Source organism: Balaenoptera borealis, assembly GCF_965194805.1.
Source record: "Balaenoptera borealis genome assembly, chromosome: 13".
NCBI classification, from domain to species: domain Eukaryota; kingdom Metazoa; phylum Chordata; class Mammalia; order Artiodactyla; family Balaenopteridae; genus Balaenoptera; species Balaenoptera borealis.
In genome coordinates, this window is record NC_138870.1 from 42946973 (window position 1) to 42966431 (window position 19459).

The 19459-nt window shown below is 40.6% G+C and overlaps 1 protein-coding gene across 5 annotated transcripts in view; it reads left to right on the forward strand.

Annotated features, from left to right (window-relative positions):
• The first annotated feature begins 6551 nt into the window (after positions 1–6551).
• Positions 6552–19459, forward strand: part of DIP2B (disco interacting protein 2 homolog B) — a 239664-nt gene continuing 226756 nt past the window's right edge. For 4 of the 5 annotated variants that reach the window (XM_082352336.1, XM_082352333.1, XM_082352332.1 and 1 more), the window contains exon 1: positions 6754–7000. In XM_082352336.1, the coding sequence (XP_082208462.1) occupies positions 6901–7000 (100 nt within the window). In that variant the 5' untranslated portion in view covers positions 6754–6900. Of the gene's footprint in view, positions 7001–19459 lie in introns of all 5 variants that reach the window. The other variant, XM_082352335.1, reaches the window with a different exon arrangement.

The window sequence follows — 19459 nt, forward strand, 5'->3', positions numbered from 1 at the left end:
AGACGAGTTAGATTTTACCTGGTGATGATGGTTGGAGCAAAGTGGTAGATTTGAGAAACATTTGGGAAACAGATGTGAATGGGTTAGATACAGAGGGTGAGAGGAAGGCATAGAAAATGACTCATGAATTTGTGACTTTGGAACTGGATGGAAGTTTGTGGCATTCACCATGATTGAATACATTGGCAAAGAACCTTTTGTGGGCAGGGAGATATGAGTACGGTTTTGAGATGGTTATGCTTGTTCTTGCAGGATTTCTGATAATCCTAACAATGGCAAGATGGGGGGGGGGCTGCAAAAAGAAATACTGAACTAAAATCATTCCCTTTAAGTCTAAAAGACAGTTCATCTCTAGCATTATGGTGGTTTTCATTATATTACATTTTCTTTCAGCTTACTTAGGGATAGGGCTAAAAATTATTTAGTTTATATCTACCCCTATTTGTCTTAATTGTTGCTACCTTAACCCTAATCATCATCCTCTCTTCCCACCTGGACAGTCTCCATGCCAACTACTGTTAAGCACTTCTCATGTGAGTTCATTCAAGTTTTAATGTTTCCAATCCTCACCAATAAAATTGTCAGATTGGAGAGGAATTAAAAGCATTAAGCTTGTTGTGACTTATCACTGCTAAAAAAATTTTTATTATCAACTTGCCATTATTCTATGTGAAGATCCCTAAAAGACATAATTCACACATGCCTCAGCAAACCAGCTGTGTCCTAGAAATGATGTAACACACTCATAAACACGGCTAGAAGGTTATAAAATTTGAATGTCTATCAAATCCCCCCCAACCCTGAGTAACATTATAGTCTTCCCATAGCTATAGCCAACTCTGTTATTAATCTTGGTGTATTTAGGCAAATCATTTATTTCTCTCAGCTTGTTTACTCATCCAAAAATTTGGGGAGTAATAGCACATACTCTTCAAGATTCCAGATTTAACTTACTAATTTTAAAAAATTTTTTATTGTGTCTCACCACTTATTTTCTTGTGTATGTATGGCTGTTTGTGTAGCATGCCACTTTCCATCAGTATTCAAATCTTAGAAATACCCACACACTAACTCCATGACCTTAATTGTTTCATTTATGACCATTTTGATCTTACATATCTACCATAAGCCAAGACACTAGGTGCACAGAATGCTAAAATTATGAAATTTCCACCCTTAATAACTAGAGTGGAGCATTGCAAGCCAAAATATTACTATGAAGTGTTATGAATGTTTTGATGGTATTAGGAATACACATTCAATGGTGGTCAGCTCTGCTGGGGTTGGGGAGATAGGCATTAACTTCCAAATGGATTCATGATCAATATGTGCTGGCTAGGTAGGTGAAGGAAGAATGAGCAGCATACTGACAGAGTGCAAGTAAAAGCAAAGAGGCATGACCATGGGGCAAATACAGTATAATTTGGAATGGGTGGAGTGTAGGTTTCAGTAGAGTACGGCAAGAGAAAAGCTGAATTTACTTTGCAGTCAAATCATGACCAATCGTATGCTAAGAAAATGACTTCACTTGATTCTGTAGGGAATGCAGAACCACTGAAAGTCTTAAGGAGAGGATTATGGTCAGATTCGAAATTGAGAACACAAAGCTGGTGGCTATGTAAATAGTTTGGGCATTGTCCAGGTGAGAAAGATGTTTGGAATTAAGGGAGCAGTAGTTAAAACAGTATGAGAGGTTGAATAATCTCTCCCACAAAGATGTCCACATCCTAATCTCCAGAACCTGTGAAAGTTATTTATCCTGCAAAGGGGATTTTGCAGATGTGATAAAGTTAAAGATTTGGAAAGAGGTTTTCCTGGATTGTCCAGGTGGGCCCAATATATTCACAAAGGTAAGTCTAAGAGGCAGGAGATCAGTCAGTAGTACTATAGTTATGTCTTGTGATGAAATACTATATATCACTTAAAGTGAATGAACTGGAAACAGCTCTTATGTGTCAAAATGTTGAAAGAGCAAGTTAGATTGACATGTAGAGTTTGATACCTTTTATTTATCGTTTTTAAATTACTGTTGTTTATGGATACATCTAGTAAAAGTATAAAAATGTAATAATATACTTGGGAATGATACCAGCTGCAAGATGGTGGATACCTTTTAAATAACCATCTTTGGGGAAGGAGGAAGGGAGGTAAATAATACTAGGGATGCATGTATAGGGCCTTCAAATGTATCTATAATGTCTTTAAAGTTCTGAAGCAGAAATAAATGGTGAGATAGGTACATAGGTATAATTCTCTATACTTGGAAATATTTTCAAGTAAAAACACTTTTTAAAAATGTAAAAGAAGGCAGAGGAAAAGGAGTTCCCAAACAATACTGGCATTAAATGTTCTAACAAGAGAAGCAGGAGAAAGAGATGTTAAAGAAATTAAAGGAGGAGAAAATTTCAAGATGTAAAGTATAAATGCCACGTAAGTGAGATGACTGGAGTCCATTGGATTTGACAGTTGGACGGCTACTGGTAACCATTACCAAACTGATTCAATAGACTAGTAGTGGAGGCCTGATAATAGAGGGTTGAGAATAGGTTGGAAAATAAGTAGAGGGAAGCCAGTGGCTTACTTTAAACGTTCAGTGATGGAGCTGGATCCAAGTGCATGATCAATCTTAATCTAATCCCTCTCTCTCCTCTTCCCTCACCTTTTTCCCACACCTTTCCCTCCCATGCCCAATCTACTAGCTGTATGTTGGCTTCTTCCTCAAGTGCGTTCTCTATGTGACAGGAAAGATTGGTCAGTAGCAGTTACAGGTTTACGAGGTCCTTGCAGCAATTTCCAGATGAGGAAAGAAGTCTCTTCCCCTGTGTCCAAATCTTTCACACAACAGGACAAATCACCCTCAAGAGTTTTGGGCTTTTATGATCCTGTAGCTTATGATCCTCAGCCATCAAGGGAAGGGATACACCCAGTATCTATATATAATTTCGGTACTTCTTATCTGTTATTGCTAAAATTATATTTCTTTGATTGCTGGTAAGTTTTTTAATGTTTTTATATCCTTATTAGTTACTTTTTCATTAGGTGGTCAATTTTTATTGTTTACTGGTAGGGCTCTTTTTTTATAATCTATTTTTGTTTGTTTTTTATAATTTATTATTTATATTTGGCTGCGTTGGGTCTTTGCTGCTGCGCGAGGGCTTTCTCTAGTTGCGGCGAGTGGGGGCTACTCATTGCAGTGCGTGGGCTTCTCATTGCGGTGGCTTCTCTTGTTGCGGAGCACGGGCTCTAGGCGCGCGGGCTTCAGTAGTTGTGGCTCGCGAGCTCTAGAGCGCAGGCTCATTAGTTGTGGCGCGCAGGCTTAGTTGCTCCGCGGCATGTGGGATCTTCCAGGACCAGGGCACGAACCTGTGTCCCGTGCATTGGCAGGCGGATTCTTATCCACTGCGCCACCAGGGAAGTCCAGGGCTCTTTTTTATGTTCTGGATATTTCATTGTCTGTTAAATATACTGGAAATACATTCTTATTTGTAATTTTAAAAAATTTTAACGTGTATATCAGCGGTCCCCAACCTTTTTTGACACCAGGGACTGGCTTCGTGGAAGACAATTTTTCCACGGACTGTGGCGGGGGGGATGGTTCAGGCAGCTTGGGGACCTCTGTTGTATATGGTTTCTTGCATTTTAATTGTTTTGGGGGCCATATCTATCAACATTCACCTGTACAACTTGCTTAGAAAGCCCTGCCTATGCTGAAGTTATTAAATATTTTCCCGCTCTTCTAATACCTTAATTTTTTTCTTTAAATTTTAACTTTTAAATACATTCAGTTTCTTTTGGTGCATTATGAAGTGTCACTATTATTTCTTTTAAATAGTCATTTGTTAAAAAGCAATTTGTTAGATACTTGATCTTTTCTCCTTGATTTGAGGTGCCGCCGTTATCATAAAGGAAATTCCTAGTTATGCGTAAGTCTGTTTCTTCAGTATTTGTCAAATTCCTTCTATCCTCTTCCTGCACTAATAACACCCTGTTTTAACTCCAGTAGCTTTTTAGCATATTTTGTTATTTGAAAGGACAAATTGTTCCCATGGTTTTAAAATTTAGAATGTTTGGCCATTCTTGTGAATTTTTTTCTTTAATATGAGCTTTAGAATCACCTAACAAATTTTGTTAAAAAAAACAAAACATTCTGTTGAGGATTTTATGGATATTGCATTGTACTTACAGGAAATTTTGGGAGAACTGACTCGACAAAAATTATGAGTCTTGCCATGAAAGAACATGCATGTTTGTCTTATCTTTCATTATTCACAATCAGTATTCCTTCATGACTTTTTGGTTTTGAGGCTTTTTGATTTTTAGTGTGTTTTGATATCTGGTCAGGCAAATTCCTCTTCTAAATTTTTTATTTTTAATTTTTCTTGACTTTCCTTGAGCATTTAATCTATTTAAACTTTAGAATCTGCTTGTCAAGATTTAGAAAATTACAGTAATATTTTGATGAAGATTGCATTAACTTTTATAGATTAATTTTTGGAGTATTGATACCCTTATGATATTGTGTCTTCCCATCTGGGAATAGGAACTGTTATTTAGGTTTACAGTTTTCTTCATATAAATCGTACACATTTCTTGTTAGGTTTATTCTTACTTATGTTTTGCTGTGACCGAATGGATTTTTCTTTGAATTGTCTATTGCTCTAAGACAGGAAAGTTATTTATATTTATATGTTGGCCTAATCTTAAGCCACTTCATAAAACTAATAATAATTCTGATAGAACTAAACTAAGCTCCGTGAGAGTATAGACCTTTTTCAAACACTGTATTCCTAGCACCTAGACAGTTCCTAACATGTTACATTAACTCAGTATGATTGAATGAACGAATGAGTGAATGATAGTATTTTAGTTGATTCTCTTGGATTTCTGGGTAGACAATATTTCCAGTTTTTCAACTGTTATAATTATGAAACTTTTAGTAAAGATTGCTTTGTAGATTCATGTTTTAAAGTACCCATTCTCTTACATATATATCAATATTAGAAAAAATAGAAAAAGATACAATTACAAAGTTATGATCTCGTGCAGAAATATTTCTCTGTACTTAAAAAAATGTTTATTTATGGAAATTTTAAAATATATACAAAAGTAGAATAGTATAATCAAGCTGCATATTCCCGTCACCCAACTCCTTCTATGATCTCGGCCAATATTCCTTCAGATATACCTCTACCTTCTTCTCACCCCACCTTGCATTGGGTTATTATGAAGCAAATCTCAGGCATACCATTTCATCCATAAATATTTGAGTATGTTTTCCCATTAAAAAGTACTATTTTAAAGTTAATCACAATGTCATTACCATATGTAAAAATATGACCATAATTCCTAAATATCTAGTGTTCAAATTTTCCTGATCCTCATAAATTTTTTCTTTCCTTTAAAAATCTCTTATTTAAGGGCTTCCCTGGTGGCGCAGTGGTTAAGAATCTGCCTGCCAATGCAGGGGACACAGGTTCGAGCCCTGGTCCGGGAAGATCCCACATGCCGCGGAGCAATTAAGCCCATGCGCCACAGCTACTATGCCTGAGCTCTAGAGCCCCCGAGCCACAACTACTGAGCCTGCACACCACAACTACTGAAGCCCACGCACCTAGAGCCCGTGCTCCGCAACAAGAGAAGCCGCTGCAATGAGAAGCCTGCGCCCTGCAATGAAGAGTAGCCCCCGCTCGCCGCAACTAGAGAAAGCCCGCGCTCAGCAATGAACGCGCAACGTAGCCATAATTTAATAAATAAAATAAAATTTAAAAACTGCCATAGTCCTCATGTAAACCAGAAGACATACATACATATATTCCCATAGATTCTCCTTACATTGTTGCAGTTAAACGGAAATTTCAAAGTCTACTTCCCAGTCAGCCATGATATTACATTCCTTTTTTAAGCTGAAATTCTTTCCTCAACCTAAAAGAAAAATTTTTTTCCCTTCCAGCGCATGAATGATATAATACTGTCTGGGAACTACTAAAGAACAGATGCTGAGGCCTTACTCTCAAAGGACCAATTTTGCATCAGAATGGAAGGGAAGGAAAAACACTGGAATTCCCTCCAATTCTGCAGGGGACTTTTGGCGTTTAAAAAAAGATTCAATACTACTAAAGAAAGACTATGAATGACAGTTTAAGGCATCTTCCCCAGTAGTTCCTGGTAAAAACACACACATGTGTGGATCCTTATACTGAATTAAAATATTAATACTTTTGGAACACCTATTAAGTCATACACCGAGGAGGATAAAAAGATAAAGAAGACGTCGTTCTCCTGTAAGTAGTTAGACGTCTAGGAAGGGAGAGGCAGATTCTCCCTCCTTTGTCTTAAATGCTAGAACTGAAATACAAAAAAAAGAGCTCCTGGTAAATGCAATCGGGAAGCCCCAGTGAAAGAACGGGCCTAAGTTCAAATCTTTATGAATCGGAGGTGTCAATCAGGGGGAAACGGAAGAAGTGACAAGACAAAGGGATACACTACTAAGTGAAGAGAACTGGAAAAAGCAAGGCCTGGGGCCCCTGAAAACTGCTTGGTCGTGAGTTCGTAAAAGGTAAAGGCTACGTGTCCCGGTGGACACCAACACCGTTAGCGTATTTCGCGTTGGAGAAATCGGGGCGGCGGGCTTGGAGTCGTCGTTTCAGGAATTTCCCAGTAGAGGGCGCCATCAGACCGCGAGTGCTCAGCCTGACTCGGCTTCGGAGGCGGTGCATCCTCGTCCCGGGGGTGGGGCTGCCGCGCTCACGTGACCCTTGCTCATGGCGGCGGCGGCAGCGGAGTCGCTGGCGGCGCTCGGCGGCCGGAGCCGGATCCTGTAGCCGGGGTGTGGGCTCGCGTCAGTCCGTCCCTCTTTCGGCCCCCTCGGTTGTCTTCCGGAGTGCGGCTGACAGAGCCGGGATGGCGGAGCGAGGCCTGGAACCCTCGTCGGCTGCGGTGGCGGCGCTGCCGCCCGAAGTGCGGGCGCAGCTGGCGGAGCTGGAGCTGGAGCTCTCGGAGGGTAGGAGACGGGCGGGGGAGCGGGCGCCCGGGCGCCGCTGCGGATCGCGGCGAGGGGAGACCAGGTCCTCGCCGCGCGCCCTGGTGGCCGTGCGGGCAGAGTGGAGGAGGGTGCCGGAAATCTGGCCCGGGCTCTGAAGGGTCGCTCCCCTTCTCTCTCACCCCGGGAAGTGGGTTTCCGTGTGATTCATTGTGTTCCCTGGGAGGGGGTGAGCAGAGGCTTGGAGGAGAGGTCCTCCCCAGGCCCGGGCTGCTTCTGCGCTCCCTGCCCCCCAAAACCCGAGACAAAGCTGTGTCCTCCCGCTTCAGGCTTCTGCCCGGGCGCCGGGGCACGGTGGGGGCGGGGCGGGGGTGAGGCCGCCAGCAGGGTGGCTGACAGCTTTCTCCTGTCCTCCTCTACCCTTTTCCAGGGGAGGGCCCTAGCCTGTTTCAGCTCCCCTTCCCCCCGTTCAGAAAAAGAGAAAGACAGGGGAAATCCGCCAACATTTCTTCTTCCTTCTTTAACAATGCGAGATGCCTCCCCAGTGACAGGAGAGAGATGGAAGCGGGTTGGGCCGTAGAGGGTCCTAGGGAGGCCAGAAGCAGTGGCATTAACACACAGACACACAGGGCTGCTTTTAGACCACCTTTATCATAAGGGTTTTTTTCCTGGTGCCTGTATTCGGGCTGAATTGTCCGCATCTGATCACCTTGTGCAGTCTTTGAAGAGGGAAGGAGAGAGGTGGCTACCGGTTACATGGAAATCCTGGCCGGCACCGTCTTTCTTTTGTTAATGGGTTGTTACAAGGAGGGTTGGATTGGTATTGAGAATTAAAAGAATGGAATAAGTCGAGCCACTATTATTAGAGAAGTCCCTGGACAACAATGAGAGAAACGTTGCTCTGTTGTGGGCATGTGATCAGGCTTCTTGTGCAGTTGTGATCAGTTCTCCACAAAGTTCCTGTTTTTATCACAGGCTGCCTCTGAGACAAAAGCAGCATTTTCTCCAAGCTTGATGTCAGTACTGTGGTGGTGTCCCCTGAGTTGCATATTCTTATTGAGTTCTTTGCCAAAGGCCCTCTTCGCTAGCATTTTTCAAGTGGATTAAAAACTGTTGGTTGGAAAAGAAGAACGTGATAAGTTCCCAGGAGAGTTCTGACTTTTTGTTTACTTATCAAGGCATTCTCTCTCCCACCCCGCAATCCTTTACAATGAAAAACCAGAAGTAGCTTTGAGTGTTACAAAGCCAGTTGGGCATGGAGGGAAATAATTATTTTTAATAACCCTGTTAGGTTTTCCCAATGTATAGGGAGGTGCTGTTCTCATTTGCACTTAATTATCAACATATTTTTTTTCAGTTAACCAGTTGGGAAGTTATTCTTTGTCCAGTCCCCAGAATCAGTTATGGTGGGTGAGTTTGTTTCTGTGAAATGTTTAGGGCATTGCCATCTTGGTTCTGCCTCTCAAAAAAACTCATTCTTCTAGACTAAAGCATTGTCATTCAATCTGTGATGACTTGCATTCAAGTCAGACTTTTAAAAGTTACCTTATAGTATCACATCAGCTATCTTTGATTAGCCAGAAGGAGAGAAGTTTGGCTAGATGTTTGCACCAGAATGAGATTAAAAATAGGAGTTGATTGCTTTTACATGGAGAGGGAAATCCTGGAAGCTCTTTATTCTTGATATATCTGCTTCCAGCTGATTATCGTTTACTTCTCTGGGTGTTTCTAGAGATGATTCCAAGGAACTATTTCTAGGACTCACACTGATTAGCTCACCTTTGTCTCCTTCAAGAAAGTGTGAAACTCCTACAAACTGTATTGCCAAGCCTTCAGCATTTTTAAGGACAAGTGCATGGTTTGTTTTCCGATGCAGGGTTGTTTTGGTTTGGCGTGTAACTGAGTTTGAATTGGTTTCTTAAAGGTTTATACTACATTATCCTGTATTTTATCTCTTTTAGCGATGGAAAATGGGAAAAAATATAGTTGAAAAACCTCGGGCCTGCAGTGTCAGCATCTTGGCCATCTGTCTGTCTCTCTTGCTTAAAGTACAGAGGATGGTTGACTGGAGGAGTAGGTAGACATTTTTAGGAATTCAAGTGAAGTTGAAACCACCAACAACCCCCAGATCTATAGCATGCTATTTGTGATGTCTGTATCATATTTTGAAGGGACCTTTGTTTGTTTAAAATTTTCTCTACAGTTACTGCTCTGACAAAAGTACTTTTTTCTTCTGGAAAAAAAAGGTGCTTTTAACTATGTGTTCATTGTGTGTTGTTGGCTTTGATGCACTCATTCCTCCATTTTATTCATTTTTTTAGGTTCAGGCTGTAGTTGGTCCTAATTATAGCGATCGTCTGAGCTGTATGCCATTAAAGAATTTTCTTTATGCTCGCCTGTATTTTCAGCTGCAGGCTCTGGTCGCAGATGAGCCAGCTGTGCGCTGGAACGCAGGTTGTGCCACCCTGGGCTGTTTGCCGCAGAGTGCGTTGCAGAACCCAGTGCTGTGGCTGGTGCTTCATTCAGGCAGGTCACCGTGGACTTGGTGCTTAAAGCTGCCTGCTTTTGCACCAAAAAGAACAGCCCAGCACTGTCCAGAGAATCATTTAAAATTGAAATGACACCTAATCATAAGCTTTTCTGTAGACTAATTGAATAGGCAGGAGGTTTCTGCAAGTATTCCCATAACTGAAAATTTTTTCATGATTCACATGTGTTATTATATTTATTATGTTGGTAATAAGCTCTGTTGTCTGAACTTGAGTCATATGTTTTAGTCAAGTGTATGCACATAAAATAACACTAATGAGGGGAATTTGTTTAAATCTGTCTGATAATTCATTGTATTTGTGTCATGATCTTATGCGTTATGTCATTTGAGTCTCACTGCAACTTTGTGATTAGGTAGAACAGATGTTATTAACACCTATTAATAGTTTTTTGTTGTTGTTTTAGTTTAACAGAAGGGAAAACTAAGACTCAGAAAGGTTAAGTATTTTGTCTAAAGTTGCTCACTAATAAGTGCCATTATCTTAAGCTGACATGTAATTATGGCATCTGTTACCATCGAATGATTTAAATATCTTTACGGTTATTGCACAAGCTATTAACTCTAATTTTTACTCTAAGCAAATGCTATGAAATAGTTGTATGCCACAATTCCAAAGAGTCTTGTTGATTCTCTTTCTGAAATCTTTTTTAAATCTATCGTTCACTTATTTGATTCAGCAGACATTTATTTTCTGCTTACTATGTGCTAGGGATACAGAGGTGAGCATGGTACTGTGTTAGCTTTCAAGGAGCTCTGAGTCCGGTAGGGAAATCACTTAAAAATACCAACAAAACAGTCCATGAGACAAAACAGTACATGAGGGTTCTGTACAGAAACTGCCTTCTAAGAAAAGAGGAAGCTGTCTGCTTTGTCGTTGTGAAAAAGGAACAGCAGAGAACCTTAAATACAAAATTGGATGCTGGTAGAGAGGGCTGTGATTTAGCTCGTGCAGTTCAGTCATAAGTGTGAAGGAAAGAAGGCAGTCTGTGGCAAATTAGAAGGGGTGCAAGTCTTTCAGTGCCTGAAAACAGTCCCAAGATGACAACTGGAAAGGTATTTAAGATAAAATAACACTTACAGGAAGGGATCCTCCCTTTTCTTGTTTGAACACTTCTCTGACCACAAACACAACAAACCCAGTCACATCCTCCCTTTCTCCTGTCTATTTCATCACGTATCTCAGGGTCCTCAAAGAGTGGTACAGGTCTACCTTGAAGGTGGAGGGGAAAGAGGCAGCTGCTCCCTAGGAGTTGAAGTGAATCCTCTTTAGGAGTTGGGCAGAGGTGGGGGAGTTGAAGAGGAAAAGGGGGAGATGCTGAATTGAGATTGTATTTCACAGTGTTCAAAGTGGGCAATTGGAATTAAGCCACCAGAAAACTGGTAAATCCTTCTTACTTTACTTATAATGGGAAAGTGGGCCACTTTCCCCCAAATATGTAGCATAGTCATTAATTCATAAGAAACACCTTTATCAGAAAATTATGTCTAAGCAGTTGTCATTCCTAGTGTTAGGAGTATTAAGGAAAACAGGTGTGTGGGTTTTTGAAAAACCAAAACTGGGCATTATTTGAGTGATTTATTCTCTGAAAGTTGCATAATCTATATTTTTGGTGGGCTATACCCGCCTTATGTTGGAACTCATCTTTAGGAATTGCTTGTCAGAGCCTGTGACACATTCCTTTGAAAATCCTCATAGTGGCAAATTTTAATTCTTTGAGGGTAGAGTTTCATTTTATAGGTTACTTGGTGTCAAGTAGAGAAAAGCTGTTTGATGTTCTTCTGGAGTCCAGACTAGCTGTGAATGAAAAAATTAGAGTGATTATAAATGTGTTTTATTTGTGACTGTCAAAAAATTAGGATGATGGTAAACTGGTTTTGAGGGTAGTTCCAGAAGAGTAGTGACAAATTCACTGGAAGAATGATTCACTTTACTGTAAAGGATAGCGCTTGTTTAGACACCCTAGTTCTATGTATTTTGAAAAATTAATCTTGTTGTTTGACAGTCCATAACACTGAGCTGGATTTTTTTTTATATATAAATTTGTTTCTCTATCTATTTATTTATTTATTTATGGCTGCGTTGTGTCTTCCTTGCGGTGCGTGGGCTTCTCATTGCGGTGGCTTCTCCTGTTTTGGAGTTTGGGCTCTAGGTGCGCGGGCTCAGTAGTTGTGGCTCATGGGCTTAGTTGCTCCACGGCATGTGGGATCTTCCCGGACCAGAGCACGAACCTGTGTCCCCTGCTTTGGCAGGCGGATTCTTAACCACTGCTCTACCAGGGAAGTCCCTGGATTTTTGAATAAGAGAAATCTTTAACCCTTCACTCTCAGTCCAGCCCTTGGTGGCTGCTTTCTTTCCTGGCCTGTGTGAGGATTAGCACTTCAGGGTTGAAAGTTCAGATGATTGGCTAAAAAGGGCCTTCACATGTATTTGTATTTTAATGATTATAGTTCTTCATGGTTCTCTCTCATGATTAATCAGGAATGGTCTTTGAAACACTCCTTCCTGCTTGTCTGCACCATTTCTCACAATTCTTTAAGAGTTAGTTGAAGTTCTACCTTTTTTCTAAACCTGCCCCTGAACACTGTGAGCTCTCTTTCTCCAAACCTTATAGCATTTACAGTTTATATCATTTTTACCATTCATAGATTTTGTAAATATTTAAATTGTTTTTCATTTCACCTCCATGTAAGCTCCTTCAGAGGTCATTCTTTAAGTCCTTTAAACAACTGCTCAACAATTTCTTTCTTGTATTGTTTTAGGAGTGCAATAAATTTTTGTTCACCTCAGATTTCAATTGAAGCAAAGTCTCTGTCTTCGGGATTTGATTTTGGCACAAGGGGTGGGGTTGTATGATCATTTGAGGAGCACAGGTTTTGGCATCTGGTGGGCTTGGGTCCAAGTCCTGGTGTCACTTAGCCCTGTGACCTTGGATGGACTGCCTAACCTCCCTGGTTTTAGTTCTTCAGTTCTTAAAAAAGGAAGGACAACCTTATTAGAGTTGTAAGGAGGTTTAAAATGAGATCGTAGGAGAACAGCTGAGTGTGGTGTGTGCGTGTAGTAAGTGCTTGGTATGTGTAATCTTTATTGTTTCTGATAGTGAATGGATGCATAGTGACTTGGCTGTTTTTAATATCTTGTTTTACTTAGCAGAATATGATTACATATGACGTGATGAATGGAATCAATTAGTGTAATTCTTTTTTGCAAGTAATACTTGACTCCTCCATCAGTTGCTCCTGTCGGCACCCTCTACCCTAGTTCAACACATGTTGGGTCAGTGCAAGCAGTTGACTAAAGCAGAAAAGAGTAGCTGGTTTGTTTCACATAGACATCTGGCATGTGTGCATTTCTAAGCCTGTAGGTTCCGGCAAATGGCTCTGAAATTTAAGCATGGTTTCTTAGACTCAAGCATCTTCAAGCTTTGTATGAAAAGGCACATGTGGATGCTCAGCCTTCACATGGTTTTTGACTCTTCCTTTTCCCCCATTTGTCCTTAGTGAACAACTCCTTTTGGCTCCTCATTCAAAAGTTTTCTTGCATCCACTTTTCCTTTAAGTTGCATTTACCACCAGCCTTGTTCAGTCCTCTATCTTTAGACCTAAGGGTCAGCTCTAGATTGATAAAGGTCTTTAAAAAATACTATTTTTATCTAAAGGCGTTGCTAAATCCAAGGCTCTGTCACTCATTGTCTTTATTTTATTTTTTATTTTTTTAAATATTTATTTATCTATTTATTTTTGGCTGCATTGGGTCTTCGTTGCTGTGTGCGGGCTTCCTCTAGTTGTGGTGAGCGGGGGCTACTCTTTGTTGCGGTGCGCGGGCTTCTCATTGCGGTGACTTCTCTTGTTGCGGAGCCCAGGCTCTAGGTGTGCAGCTTCAGTAGTTGTGGTGTGCGGGCTCAGCAGTTGTGGCTCGCGGGCTGTAGAGCGCAGGCTCAGTAGTTGTGGCACACGGGCTTAGTTGCTCCGCGGCATGTGGGTTCTTCCCGGACCAGGGCTCGAACTCGTGTCCCCTGCATTGGCAGGCTGATTCTTAACCACTGTGCCACCAGTGAAGTCTAGTCCAGCTTCTTTTGGACTATGTCATGGACATTTAAGTAAGGGTTTTCGTATATTTGTGTTTATAATGAATAAGTTGCCTTCCCTTGTGGATGCTCTTCTGTGAACAAAATATTTTCTGAAAGGCCATTTCTTTGGAATTTTATAGCATCACAGCTGACAGAATCTTTGGATACATGGGTTGGCTTTAGTGGACCTGGAAACTCTAAAGTCGTGTGTAGAATTTTGAGTGTGAGTGCTTATGTGCCTTTTTGGGGAGCAGAGTCTCCAGCTTTCATCAGTTTCTCAAAGAGGACTGTGAAGCAAGAACCAAATCTGTGTATTACCACTTTTCATTCTTACTAGCTTGTAAGGAAAGCCAGACTCCCTCAGCGTCCCTCCTCAACACTCACAAACTTACCTATATCAGTTCCCACCCTTGTCCTCTTTCCTTCTTTTCTCAGAGGAAGAACTATCCCCCTCCTGTTCCGCAGCGCGTCCCTGTGACTATGATCTCAGTCCCATCCCTTCTCCTCTTCTGGGATCTTGGGATCTTACTTTATTGATCCATCTATTCATTTGTAGTCTTTTGTCTTTTTTTTTCCTCTCATCTTTAGCCTCTCACTTAACACTTGGCTCTTGGCCCCCTCCCTTCAGCCTGTAGGTACGCTGAAGTTTCTCCCATCTTAGGAAAAGTATCTTCCCGCGATCTTGTATTGGAACCTATTTGCTTTCGTGTGCTAGCGTTCACTCCCTCTCATAGATCCTAGAAAGTAGAGCCTACATTTCCTTTATTTTGTTCCTTACCTTTGCTCACTCCTCAAGCCTCTGAAAAAAACGTCTCCAAGGCCACCAGTGACTTCTGATTTCAGACTGAAAAGTACCCACATCTTTCTCTACATCTTTCTCTGCAGCATTGGATACTGTGGGCCAATATCTTTATAAACTCCCTCCTTCCTTAGCTTTTATGGTATCATTTCCTTCCAGCTCCCTACCTATTCCTCTGCTCTCCCTTGGGCTTCTTTTTCTCTTTCTTCCTCCTGGTGTGGGTGTTCCTGGTATCTGTCATTAGCCTTCATCTCACTTCACAGACACTTGCTAAATGATCTCATCTGTGCCCAGGGCCTCAGCTGTCAAGGCTGGGAGATGACTCCCTAGTCTGTATCTCTAGCCCTGACTCCTCTCTGCTCCAGACATCCCATTTATTCTCCCCAGACAACTGTAACTTAGTAGGTCCAAAACTGTACTCCTTGTTTCTGCTCTGCAAATACTTGGGGGTCATCCTTAACTTCTAATGGGTCACTAAGTTCTGTTGATTCTGCTTCCTTCCCTCCATTCACATTGTTTCAGCCTTTGTTTAAGCTCTTACCATCTTTTGCTGAGACCATTACAGTAGTCTGCTAACTCGTCTGCCTGCCTTCAGTCTCTTCTCTCTGCAGTTCATCCTTCTCTATTCTGTGATGGAATGATCATTCTGAAACACAGATCTAATTGTGTCCTTTTCCCTGTTGAAAAATTTTCACTGGCTTCCCCTATCCACAGGATAAATTCCAGGCATCCTTTGTGTAACAAGACCTGCCTGCCTTTTTAGCCCCGCTTCCTGCGCCTTCCATGTTTTTGCTGTCTTCTCTAGCCATGCCGAATGACTTGTATTTCCCTGAATGCATGGTGCTTTTTCACTTCCATGCCTTTGTACATGTTGCCTTTCTCTGAGAAATGCCCACTCTGGCATGTTCTTCCCCTTTTTCTGCCTCTTTAACTTCTGTTCCACTCAATTTCCTGTAAGAAGCCAGCCTTTCCTAAGCTCTCTTAAGAAGTTAAGATCTCTGCATAAGTAGCCATCAATTATTGAGTGCTTATTATGTAACAGGCCCTGTGCTTAGCACTTTGTATATCCTGCCTGACCAGTAAGTAGGTGCTGAATAAATTGCTCTTATTATCATGATGATGAGGGAACTGAGCTAGCAAAAAGCAACTGAACCTTGAGTGGAACAAAGGGTGTGCCAGATCCTGCCCGTCACACATGACCTGATCTTTCCCTTTTTCCCTACCAGGAACAGTAACGTTCTGAAGTGAATGGCAAAGGGGAGAGAACACACTTGAATCATTTAGAACTGTTTCTGCTGCTTACTGTATGATCTTGGACAAGTCTTTGAAGTGTGCTTCTAATCCTAACAACTCCTAAAGATAGGTGTGTCATTTCCATTCTGTAGAGACTTGTTAAGGAACGTGAAGCCTGAAAGTAAAGTGTGCTGGGGTTGGAACCCACCTCAACTTGGCTCCAAACCCCACGGTGTTTCCACACTGCCTCCATCTCCCTGAATCACGTTTCAAGTAATTTCAGCAAAATTCTTTTCCATCTTAACTATTGGGCCCCACTTTTCTTAGGATACAGCTTCTGTCTTTGGAGTTTTGGAGGTAGGGCTCCCCGGAGAGAAAAGAATGGGAATGTTCTATCCTATTCTAAGAGAAATGGATAGCAATTGGAGTGAGGTTGGGTTTTTTTGACCTCGCTTTGCCAGAACCAGCACTCCAACCTATATTTGGAGGATTTCATTTATATCAGCTTAACTTCTGGAAGGGTGTGACTTCTTTTTTTCTAAAAAGAACAAAAGATATTGGGTAAAATCTTTTAAGACTGTGTATCTGTAAAGTAAGAGATAATTTTATGTACTTACATTTTGATGTGAAATTAATTTTTCTTCCTTGAATTGAGATGGGGTTGATGAGAAGCTGAAAGGGGAAAATCCAGAAGGATAATATCTTGGCTGCGACACAGGACAGCCCTAAATGAAAATACACAGGTCTGGTGTCTTTGAAAGGTCCTTGCTGTGCCCTGGACTTGAGCTTCTGGGCTACAGATAGAGTATTGTGGTTACATTCTGGTTCAGAAAGAGTTTTTTGTTTGTTTTGTTTTTTCCTTAGGATATTTAATGTTTAATTTAAAAATTAATGTTTAAATTAATGTAGATATTTCTGTAAATGACATTTACTTTAGTTGATTTTTCTTGGAGTTATTTTTTGTCAAGAATAGTGCTCTCATCTCTCTTTTTTTTTTTCAGAGGACTCCCGCTTTTAGGGGTAAACTAAAACAGCTGTAGGATTTTTTTCTTTCTTTTTAAGGACCTTGGGTTATGTTTCAATTTATTCATAAACTGGAACCTTGTGGGTTTTAATTCAGGTCAGGCATGAATGCATTACAGTGCTGGCCAGTCTTGTCACTGAATCTCCTTTTTAAAAATGAACCCAGGGGCTTCCCTCGTGGCGCAGTGGTTGAGAATCCGCCTGCCAATGCAGGGGACATGGGTTCGAGCCCTGGTCTGGGAAAGATCCCACGTGCTGCGGAGCAACTAAGCCCATGAGCCACAACTACTGAGCCCACGTGCCACAACTACTGAAGCCCGTGTGCCTAGAGCCCATGCTCTGCAACAAGAGAAGCGACCGCAATGAGAAGCCCTCGCACCTCAACAAAGAGTAGTCCCTGCTCGGCACAACCAGAGAAAAGCCCACGTGCAGCAGCGAAGACCCAACACAGCCAAAAAAATAAAAAATGAAAATGAACCTAGCAGGAATTGTGAGGAGAAGTTTGTGATAGTTTCTTGCTTAGTAAATCTGTGACTGAGGCAAGCAGGCTGTCTTAGATTTTTTTGTTTTAATCAAAGTATAATTGACATACAACGTTATATTAGTTTCCGGAGTATGACATAATGATTTGATATTTCTATATGTTGGGAAATGATCACCTCAATAAATCTCATTAACATCTGTCACCATACATAGTTACAATTTTTTTCCTGTCTTAAAATTGTAAAGAGTTGTCATTCTTTTTTTGGCCGCGTTGCATGGCATGCGGGATCTTAGTTCCCTGACCAGGGATTGAACCCGCGCCCCCTGCAGTGGAAATACAGAGTTTTAACCACTGGACCGCCAGGGAAGTCCCAAGAGTTGTCATTCTTACTTTATTGGACTTCCTTTCTGGTTTGGAGAAACTTTCATTTTTAAATTGAATGTGTAGCAAAAGCATTTGTGAGTTTTCCTCCCATGGTTCTTTGCTTATCGTTTTCTTCAAGGAGACCAAGGGAAGTCCTAGAAGAGAAGTTTCTGTTAAAAAAAAAAGACAACTTCCTCATTTGTTGGTTCTCTGAGCTCTAATCTCTAATGTTACTCCTATATTATAGTTATTTTTCAAATGACCTTTAAGTTATTATATGATCATTTGCATAAATATTCTCATCTCCCTTTGTAAGCTGCTTGAGGACAGCACGCAGCATCCTTCAGCATAAGTGCTTTTCAGTACTTATTCAACCAGTGAATGAATCTAGACTCTTGTCATCAACCTCCTTATCTATTCTTATTTCCTTAGTAGTATCTGACAGACTCTTCTATTACAGTCAGACTGGTTTCCTCACTTTTTCCTGACTGGCTCTTTCTCATCTGTTTCCCTTGGCAGCGATTGTTTTCTTTGTCAGGACTACCTTTTCTCCTAGTAAAATTTACCTGTGGTTTCATGGCCTGGTTGATGTCCTTTGATCATGAAACCAACTGACTACTTTAGTCCTTATTAATCTCTTCTATTTTTAGGCTATTGTTGTATTCAGTAACAGTTTAACACTTAACTGACAGCTGTTTATTTGTTTTGTTTATGTTGTTTTTGCCTCCTCAGTTAGACTTTAGATTTTGTGAGTGTAATGACAAGGTCTTCTACCTTTGGGAACTTGTAAGGTGCTAAACATATCAATATAGCAATAAAGATGTATTGAGCACATTTATTTACAAGATCTATTGAGAGGGTGAGAGATGCATAGAAGGCAGATACCCTGCTCTCAAGGAGCTTTCAGTCTAGTAACTTCTCAACAAATAGCTGTTTGGGCTTTAAAAATATTAATTTAAAGTAATTGTCTTTTGAGTGAGCACTTAGAAACTATTTTATACTTGAGTGATAAGATAGCCTTTAAACAGTCCCATTTGAAATGATTCTGGGAAAATGGCAGTTTGAGCACATCTCTGCTGCCCTCTTTTTTTAAAACTCAGTTCAAGTAAAATAACAATTTCAAAGCTGAACAAAAATACTAAGAGTTGGAAGGGGAACTCATGAAAGTCGAAGGACTTGGAGGATAGATCCAGGAAACCAAAAATGCAGATAACAAGAATTTTAGAAGGAGGACTAAGTAATAGAAGAAAAATTCCCTGAGCCAAAAAAAGATTGCAGATTGAAAAAGACTGAAGATTGAATGAGCTCACTGTGTTCCAGGCAAGATCGATGAGAAAAGGCACAAACCTAGGCATATTCTGATAAAATTCTTGAATTCAGTGATAAAGAAAAAAAAAAAACTTACAAGTAAGTTCCTAGATAGAAAGATAAAGATACAAAAGAAAAGAAAAGGTTAGAAAGATTCAAAAGAAGATAAAGATACAAAAGAAAAAGTTAAAACTACCACAAAACAGACTGTTCTCATTTGTAACACTATAGTGTTAGTGTAAGAAGCAGACTTTTTAGAGAAAAGGTCCACTCCAAAAATCTTATAGGCAGTCTAGATACTATTCACCTTTCAGGGAAAAGAAAGCTCTGTGTGGGTGTGCAAGGATTCATATTATATCACCCATAGACTCTAATCTGGACAGTATACTCTAATCAAACAAATAATATTTCCTCTCTTCCTTCCAAAGTAGGAAGAGGAGAGGAAACAGTGATAGACAAAGGACTTTGAAATATATATATATTATATATTATTGTTACTCTATGTTACATGTAATATGTATATCGATATAATTACGTATATTGAGAGTGACAAGGAATGTGTAATATAAATGCTAAGTAAGGATCTTTGAAATTGAAGACACATATTCAAAGAGAAAACCTTGCTGTCTGAAGGAAATATTCTAAATGATTC